Source organism: Arachis duranensis, chromosome 3, assembly GCF_000817695.3.
Source record: "Arachis duranensis cultivar V14167 chromosome 3, aradu.V14167.gnm2.J7QH, whole genome shotgun sequence".
In the NCBI taxonomy this organism is placed as follows: Eukaryota; Viridiplantae; Streptophyta; class Magnoliopsida; order Fabales; family Fabaceae; genus Arachis; species Arachis duranensis.
Genome location: NC_029774.3, coordinates 130471200 through 130486332, shown reverse-complemented (window position 1 = coordinate 130486332; position 15133 = coordinate 130471200). Strand labels below are relative to the sequence as shown.

At 30.0% G+C, this 15133-nt stretch overlaps 1 protein-coding gene and 1 pseudogene across 2 annotated transcripts; one reads left to right on the top strand and one right to left on the bottom strand.

Annotated features, from left to right (window-relative positions):
• Positions 1 to 60: 60 nt before the first annotated feature.
• LOC107481702 (tetrahydroberberine oxidase-like) lies at positions 61 to 4968 on the bottom strand. Of its 2 annotated transcripts, none has more exons than XM_016102000.3 (2): positions 3210 to 4968; positions 61 to 514 (listed from the first exon to the last, which is right to left on the bottom strand). In XM_016102000.3, exon 1 carries the CDS (start codon positions 4806 to 4808, stop codon positions 3234 to 3236), a length of 1575 nt encoding a protein of 524 aa, XP_015957486.1. In that variant the 5' UTR covers positions 4809 to 4968; the 3' UTR covers positions 61 to 514; positions 3210 to 3233. The 2 variants fall into 2 exon arrangements, with proteins under 2 accessions (XP_015957486.1, XP_015957488.1); XM_016102002.3 differs by having other exon boundaries at positions 3280 to 4968.
• A 4559-nt stretch (positions 4969 to 9527) lies between these two features.
• LOC107481705 (tetrahydroberberine oxidase-like) lies at positions 9528 to 11188 on the top strand (annotated as a pseudogene).
• The last annotated feature ends 3945 nt before the right edge of the window (positions 11189 to 15133 follow it).

The following is a 15133-nucleotide window of genomic DNA, read 5'->3' as shown; positions in this document are numbered from 1 at the left end:
TCCCAGTCCTTAAACAGTACCCACATTCCTTCTAAAGCACTTTCAGGAATGGCATGCATGTTTCAGATGGTCAGATTTCCCTTTGTTTGTGGTGAAGTTAGTTCTTTGCACTTTGAAGCAAAACTTGAAAGGATTGATCACTTGATCCAACCATGTAAAGCATGACTCTATCCACTTCATCTCAATACAATCTTCCTTGATCAAACCCAATTCTAGGAAGCTTTCTTGCATCAAGAATCACAATGGGCCAATCCCAAATGGTAGCAAAAGAGAAAGGCAACGAACAAATAAATAATCTAACGATGTTAATATGGGAGTTGGGACTGTTATTCAGCTGAAATGTTTTTATCCTTTAGTTGTCTTCGGGTACTTGAGTGTTACTTTTTGCCTTGTTCCTTTTGTTTTTGTAAAAGGAATGAGTACCTTCCATGAATTCATCCAAGTAGCTATTATCCTGCATTTCTTCACCCCTAAATTTCTCAGCCACCCGGTTTTCACAGCTGCAAAACTTCATCTGCAACATAAATCTACATCAGAAACTTCTATTCATTCATTAACACCACAAATGTCAGAGAAGTGTAGCAAGTCTTGCTCATACAAAGGTGAAAAATAAAGATGATAACACAAATGATATCGTTATCCTTTAGTGACTGAAACCGGAAAAAAAAAACATAGCCCTTACAATAAATTTTGAATTAGAACTTACTAATCTAATGAGAATTTCACAGACAATATGTAATATGGATAGACATATTAACTCACAAGTATATACCGAAGAGAAATAAGTGCCACAAAACAATTTGAAAAAGGATAATAACATCATAACAGAAGATACTTCAAAAATAAAAATTTGTACACCAAATTTTTCTCTATTCCAATTATATATGCTAGTAGACTAGTAGATAAGTATCTTAAACTTTCAAAGGAAAACAAACAAGAATAAAAAATATATTTTTGTTATATTATTGAATAAGTTGATTTTCTTAATCAAATTTTTTAATTAATTGACAAGAAAAATAACCTAGACAAGACATTTACGAATTTCTATAGGAATTTAAAACAAACATAATGCTTTTTCTATGGACCAAAAACAAAACAAAGTAATGACAAAAGCTTAAAATAAATGGTTATTGAAATATATTTGGATCCAAATCAAACTCTATGTATAAGGGTCAACTGAAATCTAAAATTGGCCATATTTGCAGAAATAAAAGATTAATCAAGCATTATTATTGTCTAGCTCGGATAAACTTTTTCCTTTGGTTTACAGGAAGTGTGAACATCATAGCCAATTCAGTGCACCCGGGAGTGGTAATGACTCCTCTTATGACACATTCTACTCTACTCATGAGTAAGTCATTAATTCTCCATGAACATATACATATGCATATGCATATTCCCCATAATTTCATTGTCTAAGATGTTATTTTTACCTAAATGTAAAATATTGAATCGACTCATTATATTTACTACTATATTGGATGCATAAATCTTATTTGAATTAGATCCAATTCCATTGATTAGTAGATATGGTAAGTATGAGTCAATGTTGAACTCTATACTTATTATTGTGTTTGGTTAGTATTCATAACACAAAATATATAGATACAATGTGATAAAAAATATATTTGGTTACCTTACGATAGAAATAGAGAAAAACACAGTTTGATTATAATACATATCAGATACGTCTTAAGAAAAATTTACTAATATTTCTATCACATATCTTGTCTCGCCAAAAACATTAGTAGTTTACTTCATCATTATTTCTCTATGACAATAATATAATTTTGTTGTAGATTTTCTGAAGACGTTCACATTTTTCATAAGGAAAAACGTTCCACAAGTAAATTCTATTAATACTTGCCCAAAATTAATATAGAGATAACAATAATTTTTTGTTCTCTAAATTAATTAATTTTGGTGTTGTGTGCCACAGCATGCTACCTTGCTCTGCATCCAAGCGTGAAAGGTGTGTATGGGAAATACTTTCTGGATTGTGATGAATTCCAACCAAGTACATTTTCCTCAAACGAACTCTTAGGTGATTTTTTACTCTGGTGATTCTCAGGTGGTTAGGTAATTTGTTAGTTGTGTTGTTAACATGTTTTTCATTGCAATATGTAGATTACTGATTGTCAAACATGTAAATTTGTTTGTTTCTTTCCAATATTAAAGCCAATGTTGCTAATTTTCTTTCATCTTTTTTGTCCGACATGCTACCTCTGAACATGTTATAATCAAATGTTGGATATCAATTTGTGGGATAATCAAATTAGTTGATCTTATAGCATGGTAGAACTCCAGGATTATATTCATGACTCTTTTGAACATGTTAAAAGAAATGTTATACAACCAAATGTTCGAAACGGTGTGAAGCCTGGTGGGTTGAACATGGAAGCATGTTGGAGTATAGTGCTGTTTTTAATGCAAATATATAGTTGTTAATTGAATACTTTAAACTGCAGTATAGAGGAGTTGACTGCACTACCACTTCCTTGGTTTTCTTTCTTCTGTGCCTTTTTATCACGAAATTACTGTCTAAAATGGCTAATGCATACAAGTCATATACTAACACACATGGGAACATATATTCTGAAATGGTTAGGTTGTTAGGTTAGCAAAATTGTATAGACTACTAAATGATTAAGAGTTTGTCTAATTGATTGGGATTATAACATTAGGATCTTGACTAGTTTTAAGAGCTTATAAATTTCATCTATCTAGTAGAAAGCTCTATGTATTATTCACTCACGTTATCATGAAGATGGATAGTGACAAATCTTTTATGCAGAAAAACAGAAAATTACTATAGAATTCTCTTTTGATAGATTTATTAAATCTATTTATTTATATGCAATTAAAAGTGATGAAGGGGTAGTACAAACATAAACTAGTCCACTACTGTGTAGTTCTTCAGCAAAAAGGCTATGTCATCCGTGCATACCTCTATCCACAGCCAACGAAGTTGAAAAGAACGTTTTCATGAATCACATTCGGCCTCCAAAATGATGGAAAAAGTGAAATTTTTATGATTCAGTTATAGGAAAATTTTAGGTAACAGTAAACTGCTCTCTTCTCTTCTTCGTATGGCTTAGTAGTCTCAAAGTCATAATACAAAATATAGTGTGTTTTATATCTTCATCAATATTATGGAAGAGACACACTGCATAACAGATAGGAGCAAAAGAATAAAACAGCTTATTTACCTCAAAATTTCAGATATGAGATTTCTATATGCTACTCTTGGACACGAGAGAAGGTATACTCTGCTTGTACCTGAAGAAGTTAAGAGGATCAACCTTGGTCTTCACATTTGCCAACCTATTGAAGTTGTTTTTGAAGTACTTGAGACCCCAAAGGCTAGCTTGCTCATAGCTTGTGTAGCCAATGTTATTTACCCCAATGTCAAGGTCTCTATAGTTGAGATATGCAGCTCTAGGAGAATTTGATGCAAAAGGTTCCATATAACTATAAATCCTTGTAATCCACTTGATTTGTTTTTGTGCTACCTCATCTCTTCCATGTTGGTCCCAAGAATCTAGGTAACCAACAAGGCACAAGTTTCCGGATCTATGTGGAAAAGGAAGTTTGGACTGAGGAATCTGATCCATTATGCCCCCATAAGGAAATAGTTCCATGAATGCAAATTTGTCCCCGTTCTCCTTAAATAGTTGCCATATTCCTTCTAAACCACTTTCAGGAATGGGGTGTTTCAGAAAGTCGGATTTCCCTTTGTAACTTTGTGGCAGGCTTGGAGTTCTTTGCAGCAAAACTTGAAGGGATTTACTACTTGATCCAACCATGTAAACCGTTGACTCTATCCAACTCATCTCAGTACAATCTTCCTTGACCAAACCCAATTCTGGGAAGCGTTCTTGCATCAATGGAATGAGTTTATCCTTACCACCAAGAAACAGGGCTTCAAATTTGGCTTTTGTCGTTAATTCGAGCCTGATGGCTAGGTCCTCATGAAGCTTACTTGCCACATTCTGCCACTTCATAATGAGCATAGTTGCATTTTGCTCCAAAGTCCTTTCAACTCTGAAAACTGTCACAGTTGGTGGAACTGGAACTAGTTTGACCTTACATGCTAGGATGACTCCAAAGCTTGCTCCACCACCACCTCTAATGGCCCAGAAAAGATCTTCGCCCATTGCTTCTCTGTCAAGAAACCTACCCTTCACATCAACCATGTGAGCATCAATTATATTATCAGCAGCAAGGCCATATTTACGCATCAAGTATCCATAGCCACCACCACTGAAGTGCCCTCCAACTCCAACAGAAGGGCATACACCTGCTGGAAAAGCCAGAGTTTTGCTTTTCTTGCTGATGCTATAGTAAAGTTCACCTATAGTTGCCCCAGCTTGAACCCATGCAGTTCTTGTTTCTGCATCCACTTCAATATTTCTGTAGTTTATAAGATCAATGATAACAAAAGGAAGTTGAGAAATATATGAGACTCCCTCAAAGTCGTGGCCACCGCTTCGAGTTCGAATCTGCAAGCCATGGAGTTGGGAACAGATTATGGTGGCTTGAACATGGGAAGCATGGAGGGGAGTCACAATGACTAGGGGTTTGGGAGTTGTTTTGGATAAGAATCTATGGTTTTGAATGGAAAAGTGCAGTATAGAGGAGTAAGAGGAATTGGAAGGGGTGTAAACAACCTCAGAGATTGAGGTGGAGTTCTGAAGTTGAAGACACTGAAGGAAGTGTTCATGATCATGAGTATGAGATGCAGAAGATGCTAATGAAAATAAAAGGCCAATTACAACAACAGTCAAATATGGACTTGGGTACTTCATTTTTATTTTTTTTATGGTGTTAGAATCTGATAAACAACATATCAGTCATCTTAAATAGTGAAAGGATTAATGGTATGGTGCAAAGTCTATCGTAGACAGTTACGGGTGAGGGTTCTTCTTATTGGAGGCAAAACCACGAAGGGCTTAATGGATGTGATAGAAGTAAGTGTGTTTGTGTTTAATTTGTATAGTAATTTAGAAATTTCACTTATTCATATTTCATTATGTAAGTGCAATTATTGGAGTATTAGTTGTCCGGTACATTATTTATAAAAAATCGGACTGTTTCACCGACGCGTAATGACGAAGAACGAGAAAAGCAAAAGTAGGTCGTGTCTCGGTGAAAAATCACATCCACTTAGTCAAATCAGTTAAATTATTTATTAACTTTAGTTATGTAAAGTCGACTGATGTACCAGTGTCTTCTATGAAACTGTTCACTGTGCTCAGCTTTTTCATGTACTTGTATTATAATTTTTAATTTTTCAACTAGTGGGCCTTGGGCGGGAGAAACTAGAAGCTCATTTTGACACGTTCCTCCAAAATTTGAGCAATAATCTCCATCATGAGCGGAACTAGAAATTATTTTGGGAGGAGCTACATGAAAAATATAAGTTAAAAAAAAAAAAATTAAAAATTAAAAAAGAGTTAAACTAAAAAATTAAAAACTTAATACATACATTTTATTAGTTTACGGGGGCATTGCCCCTTTGCTCATAACGTGGCTCCGCCACTGATCTCCCTCGCCTGTCTGTTTATCATATAAAAATTAATGGTACTTGTTTGAGTACCATAATTAATATGTATTAAAATAATAAAATTTAGACAAATAAAAAAATGTCATAAAAAATTAGTTACGATAAAAACTGAAGATTATCGGCTGGATTTGTGAGGTTAATTCAAATGTCTGTAAAAAATGATTTTTGAGTTAATTTATATCTGAGAGCTGACGTCTGACTTAGAGGTGAAAAGAAATGGGAGATAGTACCTGTAAAGGTACTCCAATGTCTAGTCAGTAAAGAATTTAAATAGGTTTAGAGAATATTGAAACTTAGAGATACTTTAGGGGTGTCAGTGTATTTATAGTGGTGCCACTATTGGTGTAGTTCCACCTTTTAAGAAGGATAACCGTCCATTTATCTTAGAAAAGTTGAAATATGGCTCTTGGAAGTGAGTTGAGAGATTTTAGGGACGGTTACTTAGTTAAATAAGTGTTATCTGTCAGCTAACATTAAATCCCAACTTCTTTGGCGTAAAGTCTGTGCTGAATCCGACCTCCTTGGGAGAGATCGGTTATGTAGAAAGGCTAATCTATAGATTGAGCTTTTTTATCCTATTTGGATCTAGGCCTTAATATTAGGTTAGGTATGAACAATTATATTATTTTAGTCAGTATTTATTTATTTATTTTTAAATTATTATATCACTATATATACTAAAATATCTTTATAAATAATTATAAAAAAATAAATATATCTTTTTGAAATATTTATGTTAAAAAAAGAAATAATATTTTTTTATTATTGTGACAAAAATATTTTTATGCAATAAAAAATATGGAAATCCAATAATCTTAATCTAGAAGTCTTAAAAAGGAAAAAATCAAACCAAAAAAACTAATTCTATTATTCTTTTACAAATAATTATAAAAAAATAAATATATATTTTTTAATATTTATGTTAAAAGATCAAATAATCTTTTTTATTGTTACGAGAAAAATATTTTTGTGCAGTAAAAAAGATCAAAATTAAATAACCTTAATCTAGAAGTCTTAAAATGAAAACAAATAAAAATTAAAAAATAAATTCTATTATTCATTATTCATCTTTATCTTTATCTCCTATCTTTATTCTATTATAATTATGTCAGGCCAATAATTTTACATCAATTATATTAGGTATATATTAAAATTAGCTATTAAAAATAATTATTAATGTAGAATACGCATTAAAATATAAAACACTTATTAAAAATAAATTAAATTACACATATATTTATATAAAAATACATAATAGCTAATTTTAATAGTTATTTTTAATATACAAATAGCATTTTTGATTTAACATAAATGACAATTTTACAATATAAAAAATAATGATTTTAAATAAAATGATGCAAAACTTTGATCATATGTAAGAGTTATCAATGACTTAGAAAAGAGAGGAGACTGAATCTATAATCTCTTTTAAATTTGTTGACTTTAACTTCAAATTGGATTTAAAACTAAGTTGTTGTTGAGTATGCCAAATTGATATTATATAGGAGATCATTTTATTTTATGACTTTATGATTGATCAAGAACTGAGCAAATTCTTTATTTTGGATACTCTGAGTAGTTATTGTGACTTTTGTGAGATATATTAAGCAGGAAACAATTTTATTTTGTCACATACCAAATGAAAAATAGAAACAAAACAGAGAAGAAAAAATGACATAGCCATATATCCTAGTTCAACTACTAGTGCAATGTGGTCTACATCTAGTCTTCACTATAATTGTGGTAAAATTTTTATTATTTTTCACAAAAATTACAATCATTAATTTCCTAAGATTCTATCCAATCCTATCTAGGACAAATCAAATTTCTACCCAAACTTGATTTGGCTAAGTTCACTTTCTAAACTTTCAACCACTAAATGCTCACCCAACTTAGCAAGAGAATTTTCTTAAGATCATGAATACAAAACAGAAATACTACAAAAAATATTGAAATAGTTTTCTGATTTTTCTCCATGATTACTCTCTTTACCTTTTCTTTCAATGGCTTTTACTAATACTTCACATATTTGTCTTTAAGCTCAAAAGTTATGAATGTTCAAACAATATGTACACTCTCTTTACTTTAATTTATAGTTGTTTACCATTTTTTAAAGAAGGATAAAGTTTTCAAAACTTAAAATTGGTTAAAAATCTTTGACTTTGTTCTTCTTCCCCCAAAATTTCATAGCAGTAATTCAAAATAGAGATGGTACAACAACAGTGATTAGAGTTAGCATGTATTTTTATCTAACTTCTTCTCTTTCTTTTTTCTTTTTAGCTTTAAGGATCTGAGTCATTTATCTATTATTTGGTTCCAAATTTTATTTTTGACCTTTGATTTATAACAGTGATACACAATTTTCAATTTCTTCATTTTACTCTAATAGTGTATGCAGGAGAAATGCAAATTCAACAAATTATTGCTTCTGATTCAACTTTTAATTTAATTTTTACTTTTGTCACTAATATCTGACTTTTCTTTCTTTTTTCTCTTTATTGCTTGAATTTAGTAATTATCTTTTTTATTTTGATGAAATTTCAAACTAGATTTCTCTTTCTTTGCTTGCTTTTAAAATTTTTTATCTTTGATTTAAGGTTAATCACGTGAGTAAAAAAAGATATGAGAGTGTTTGATCATTTAGTTACGGGCCAGAGAAAAAAAGAATGTGTTGTTAAGAGGATTTGAGCCTGTTGCATAATAACCAAATGAATTACACATACTATTGGATTTGTTTTGATCATTTTATTTTTTTACACAATAAACATATACATCACATACATTTTTGGGCTTTCAACCCAAAACTACAATATTAATCATTATCAAAATATATTTTTATTTTTTCAAACTCAACAATGTTAATTAATTAAATTTAATATATATTATTACTTAATTAAATTAAAAAAATAACAATTAAATACAATTAATATCTATATTAAAACTATAATAATAATAATTTTTAATTACAAATATTCAAAGTGTATGTTATTTGATCTACTTAAATATATTTAGTAACAAGTTTAATATTATTATTCCATCTCATATATTCTCTCAAATTAATTATCTAAAATATCTTCCACTAGTTCAACTTTAGTAACAACATTTACGTACTACACAAACATTCTAATATATCATAATTAATAAAATTCATTTATATATAATTGTATGTTATTTTTTTTTTTACTCTCAATTGTTTTTTTTTCAATTTTTATAATTATTTTTTAAATACAAAGAAAACTTTAAAATTATGCTATATAATACTATCTTCTAAAAAATATCAGCAAATAAATAGAATTAATATATTTATGTATAAATATATGTGTGGTTTAATTTATTTTTAATGTATATTTATATTTTAACATATATTTTATATTAGTAGCTTATTATGATAGATGATTTTAGTATAAATGTAACATAGTGGTATAATTAATTTAGTTGATGCGCGCGTACTAATCTAGTTGATAAGAAATGGTGCTTCCGAAGAATAAATGATATTATTTTGTTCTGAATGTTATGAAATAAAGTGGATGTCCACTTAAGTTGCACCGATAATCCAATGTGTTGTGAAACGATGAAATTGAAAGCTCAATTACGTTGATAATGATGCACCAATTCATTGATGAGATCACTAAGTTTTGTCTCCCAAGTAGGTTTAGTGGAGATGGTCAAAAATAAAATATTAAAAGAAGTGCACTTTTCCTAAATAAATAGAGCTATATATCCTAATGAAAATACACGAGAATAACAAACATGAAAAATCGTGTGTATTATTATAGTGTTGTGAAGTTATACAGTGAAACACATAACAAGAGTATTAATTGCAGAGTAGGTAGCAGTTGCCGTCAATGAAATAATTGGCATCAATTATCAGAGCGCATAAATCTAATTATCATATAGCAAAAATATAATATAATTAAGTAGTAGGTGAATGGTTCTTCCTAAATTGGCAACCACCTAAAAAATGAAGAACCTGAGTTTAAAGTTCATTGTTGCAATAACAATAGGACTTGTATTTTCATGTGCATCTGATATTCATGAAAACTTCCTTAAGTGCCTTCACTTTCACAACTCCACATCAATCTCCAATGTTGTTTACACCAAAACCAGTTCCGCTTACCATTCACTACTTCACTTTTCCATTCAAAACCTCAGATTCTCATCCAACAACATTCCTAAACCCCTTGTCATTGTCACACCCCTCCAACCTTGTCATGTTCAAGCCACTGTAATCTGTTCCCAGCGCCACGGTTTACAGATTCGAATTCGAAGCGGAGGCCATGACTTCGAGGGCATCTCCTACGTCTCTCAAGTTCCATTTGTCATCATTGATTTCATAAACTACAGAAACATCCAAGTGGACTTACAAGACAGAACAGCATGGGTCCAAGTTGGTGCAACTGTTGGTGAACTTTACTATAGCATTGGCACCAAAACCAGTACTCTTGCTTTTCCAGCAGGTGTATGCCCCACCGTAGGAGTTGCAGGACAATTCAGCGGGGGGGTTATGGATACCTTTTGCGAAAATATGGGCTCGCCGCCGATAACATCATCGATGCTCACATAATTGATGTGAAGGGTAGGTTTCTTGACAGGGAAGCCATGGGTGAAGATCTTTTCTGGGCCATTAGAGGTGGTGGTGGAGCAAGCTTTGGAGTGATCTTAGCATGGAAGATCAAGCTCGTTCTGGTTCCATCAACCGTGAAACTGTTCAAAGCTCCTAGAACCTTGGAACAGAATGCAACGAAGCTTGTTCATAAATGGCAGAGTGTGGCAAGTAAACTCCCCAAGGATCTAACCGTTAGTATCATGGTGCAGATGGTGAATTCTTCACACAGTAATAAGGGGGAGTTAACTGTACAGGCCTTGTTTCAAGGTTTGTTTCTTGGAGGTGTAGATAAGGTTATTCCATTGATGCAAGAAAGCTTCCTTGAATTGGGTTTGGTTAAAGAAGATTGCACCGAGATGAGTTGGATCGAGTTTACTCTTCACTCGTGGGGATTCGGTGGTCAACCTCTTGAGGTTTTACTCAACAGAAGTCAAGTCACAAGAGACAGTTTCAAAGCAAAATCTGATTATGTCAAACATCCTATTCCTGAAAGTGGCTTAGAAGGATTGTGGCGGTTGTTTTATGAAGATGGTGGCAAAGGAGTGTTGATGGTTATCTTTCCTTTTGGAGGCAGAATGGGTGAGATTCCGGAATCCGAAATTCCGTTCCCACACAGAGCTGGAGTGTTGTATCAGATTCAGTACGCTGTGCACTGGGAAGAAAAAGGAGACGAGGTTGCACAAAGGCACATCCATTGGATGAGGAAGCTATATAGTTATATGGAACCTTTTGTGTCAAAGTCTCCTAGAGAAGCATATCTCAACTATAGAGACCTTGATATTGGGGTAAATAACATTCATGGCTACACATCCTATGAGCAGGCTAGCATTTGGGGTTTTAAGTATTTCAAAAACAATTTCAATAAATTGGCACATGTCAAGTCTAAAGTTGATCCTCTTAACTTCTTTAGGTATGAACAGAGTATACCTTCTCTCATGTGAAGGACATAAATTGAACTCTCAATCCTCTCTGTATTAACTGTGCCTTTCAAAGAAAGAAGAAGAAAAATTAGGGCATGTTCTAGCAACAATTTTGATTTTTGAGAATGCATCATATTTTCGATTCACCATAGTAACTGAAATGTTGAGGGCTGAGTCCGTTTCCGTGCTTTATGCTCCTCATTGCATCACAGTATAATATTATGTTTTTCTTTGAGTTCTTCTAGCCAATATTAGCAAACTAAAATTTATAAAAGAGAGAGGATTTTGCTAGGTAGATAATAATTTTTGTGAATAATGTGAATAATGGATTTTAAAATTGTCCCAATAAAATAAAAATACACTACACTTCTAAATTATTCACCTAAATTTTAATATTAAAATAATGATCTATATATCTAGTGAATTGAACATGTGGTTTATTATTTATATTGTTTAGTATTTTAATTGTCTACCTATATTTTTCTAAAGAAAAAAGCTTATGGACCAACAAAATTTATGTTTATTTTTAGTCATCAATCAAATTCTTTTAATCTAATATTCTTTTTTTTGTGACTGAAATAAACTAAAATCTAAACAAAGAAAAACAAAACAAATGAATTGCTTAAATAGAGGGACAGTTTCGTTTAAGCTTAAACTTTTCCCAAGGTGAAGGAAACTCTACATGAAAAAGTTGTAACTTCATCGTCATCTTTGTCATAGTATCTGCCACCGTATTTGCATCTCTCATAATCAAACGAAAGTCAACACGCCAATTCTAATACATGGTATCTCTTATTTTGAGTATCAATGGATCAATAAACCCAAAACCATCTTGAGTAACAAGATTAAATGCTTCCATACAATCCGTCTTACAAATAACATCTCGTTGACCCACATCCCAAGTTAAGAGATATTCTCTCCAAATAGCAAACAATTCTCCTTGAAGAATACTATTACTCTTAATCATTCCCAAACACTTCATTTGTCATCCCATTACAATCTCTAATAACACAAGCAAAACTAACACTATCACTCAAACCAAAATAACTAGTATCACAATTAATCTAATATTCTAATAATATATCTTTAATCCATACTTTTAAATATTATTGATTAACTCACATGGATTGGTCGAAAATAATAAATTTTATTATTCTTCTAATATTTCTCTTTATAAATATTATTATGATAACTTGTTCATGCAAACGCATCTAATGAGTAATGAGTCTCCCGCAACTACTGCACCATTCACGGAAAAGGAAAAATTGGAAGAAAAGAATAGTAGCAATGACGAATATATTAATATAAATGTTGACAAATAAACCACATCCAATCTGATAATTTGGATCCTATCCAGCAGGAGCAGGAGCATGCAAGTAAGCAACTTGAGTAGCTACTCGAACATTTTCTTAAATAGCACCCGATGATGATGTCATGATGATGACAACGATGAACGTATGTAATAGGAATTAGACTATGAGTAAGACTCGCGCGCTGTTAATTCTTTATAATAATTTGTTGGTGTATATCATTGATACTAATAGTTGGTTACTTTTAATTTCAAAAATCCTCGTTTATAAAAATTTATTGTATAATGTATAAAATTGTTCGAGGCTATTGTTCAGTATTTATACGTTTTGCATAACAAACTGTTACAAAATAAAAAATAAAAAAAAACTAAAAAGTATATCTCATAATCCACAAATATTTCAATTTTATTTGCATATACATATAAATACTACTACTATTTTATAACTAATAATTTCATGAAAATGTCATAATTACATACGCTCTTTTTGTCAGAGAATTTGTAATGCCACTAACATTATCATTAGAATAGTTAATCTCCTCTAAGTACATATCACATAGAATCTAAAATCCTAAAAAATAAATTAAACACCAAAGTAAGAAATGAAGACCAATAGATGCAAAGTTAAAAACATCCTTCTATAATAACCATAATAACCACAACATTTCTAAAAATGCTTCGATGCATCTACTTAACACCTAATTAGATATAAAAATATATATTAATTTTTTTAAATTTTAGATAATAAATGTTAAAATTAGTTATTAGTAAAAAATTAAACTCTTTCATATGAAAATAGTAACTAAAAAATTTATTATTTATTTTTTATCTACAAAAAATCTTATCTTTTTAACCGATGGAGACTTTTATCTCTTATAACCTTTTTATAAAAATAATTTAATGTTATAAATTTGTTGAATCATATTCTATAACATCAAGATCGATGTGATTTTAAAAGATTTATATTTTCATAATGTTATTACAGATAAAAATAAATACTAGTTTGTACATTATTTATGTCCCTTAGGCCATAAACATGAGAGTAAGTATACTCGGTTTGCACCTAAAAAAATTAAGAGGATCAACCATAGTCTTGACAAGGGCCAACCTTTTGAAATTAGTAGATTATTAAAGACGGAGTTAGACTAATTATTTAGAGAGGCTCGCGTTTAATGATTTACTAAAAATATTTTATATTATTATTTTTAATGATAAAACTAAAAAAAATTAAATATATAATCTCAATTAAATATTCATATAAAGATATACATATATGTATCTAATATCCAATTAAATAAAAGACATGCTATTAATCTTATCTTTGTTGACATATATATATGCAATACTTATTTATTATACTTTTTTTAATAAAATAACAAAATAATTTTATAAATAAATAAAAATACATGAATAAAGTAAAACAATAATTATAAAAATTATCACTTATAATTTTGTATCATAAAAAGGCTATTTGACATTTATTTTTAAAATTATCTCTATATATTATTGAATTTGTGTAAACAAAATTGCTAATTTTTTTTATATAGATAATCAAATTGTTTGTAAAAAATTCATCAGTTATCTTATTTCGGAGCCTTATCTTAACAATTTTCATTGTTCAAAAAATTCTTTCTGTTGTTGCTGTAAACATTAGTAAAGTCAAAACAAGACGTATTAATCTATTAATCATGTGATAAGTTTTTTATTTTCTCGTTTTTTTTTTAACTTGTTGCCCAATTCAAAAAAATGTACCAACGCCTTTCAAATATCCTAACCAAGATAGGAACAATTTAAACCATGAAACTTGAAAACGACGATAATTTTTATCACCAGAAAATATCGATAGTTATCAAGAATTGGTTTATTTGGCTCAACTTTAATATTAGCCCGACAAATTTTATCTCTTTGATTTGGAGGAAACTTTCAAATCATTGGTCGCATTTCGGAATCTCTTTCCAAATGAAAAACATCCAGTTGATTAGGAAAAAGTCGTGGACGCTGTGAGCTATTCAATAGAAAATTTGAAGTAATGAAATTCGATGACCCCTCAAAGGTTGAAATAATAATAGAAGTGTCTTCATTCCCTCTTAATATTTTTTTTAAATATATCAATGATTTAAACTTACCCATAATTCAAATGGCCAAATAAGTTTCTATAATTAAAAATATATTTAGCAAAAGAATATAAATTACAATTTATAATTTTTATAAAATATAAAAATATTATTTTCAGAATAATAATAGTAATATTGTAGTATAAATAACACAAAATTATAATTAAATAGTTGATTAATAAAAAAATTAAATATACAAACTAAAGTATAATAACATACAAACTTAACAAATAATAGTAAATTAAGTAAATAATTAAATATATAAAAATATAAAAAATTAGAACCTTTTTTGAGAAAGAGGAGTGAAAAATCACTTGTTAAACTACTATCTTTTTCTAATCTATTATTTCATTTTGAATTTTTGATATTTCACTGATTACACTTAATAACCCACAAAAAATAGTAAAAAAAATATTAAATATGTTCTATTTTCAATGAGGAGATTCATGCTATTGAAAAGAATGACATATGAAAACTGACAGATTTATTAACAGATAAAAAGTTAATTAGAGTAAAATGAGTTTACAAAATTAAGTACAAATTTATTGGTGAAATTGATCATTTCAAAATAAGATTAGTTGTTAAGGAATACAAAAAAAATCAAGTATTGACTACTTT

What these genes read in the sequence shown, in the direction of transcription:
- LOC107481702 (XM_016102000.3), bottom strand. Translation starts at nt 4,808, where the DNA reads ATGAAGTACCCAAGTCCATATTTGACTGTTGTTGTAATTGGCCTTTTA.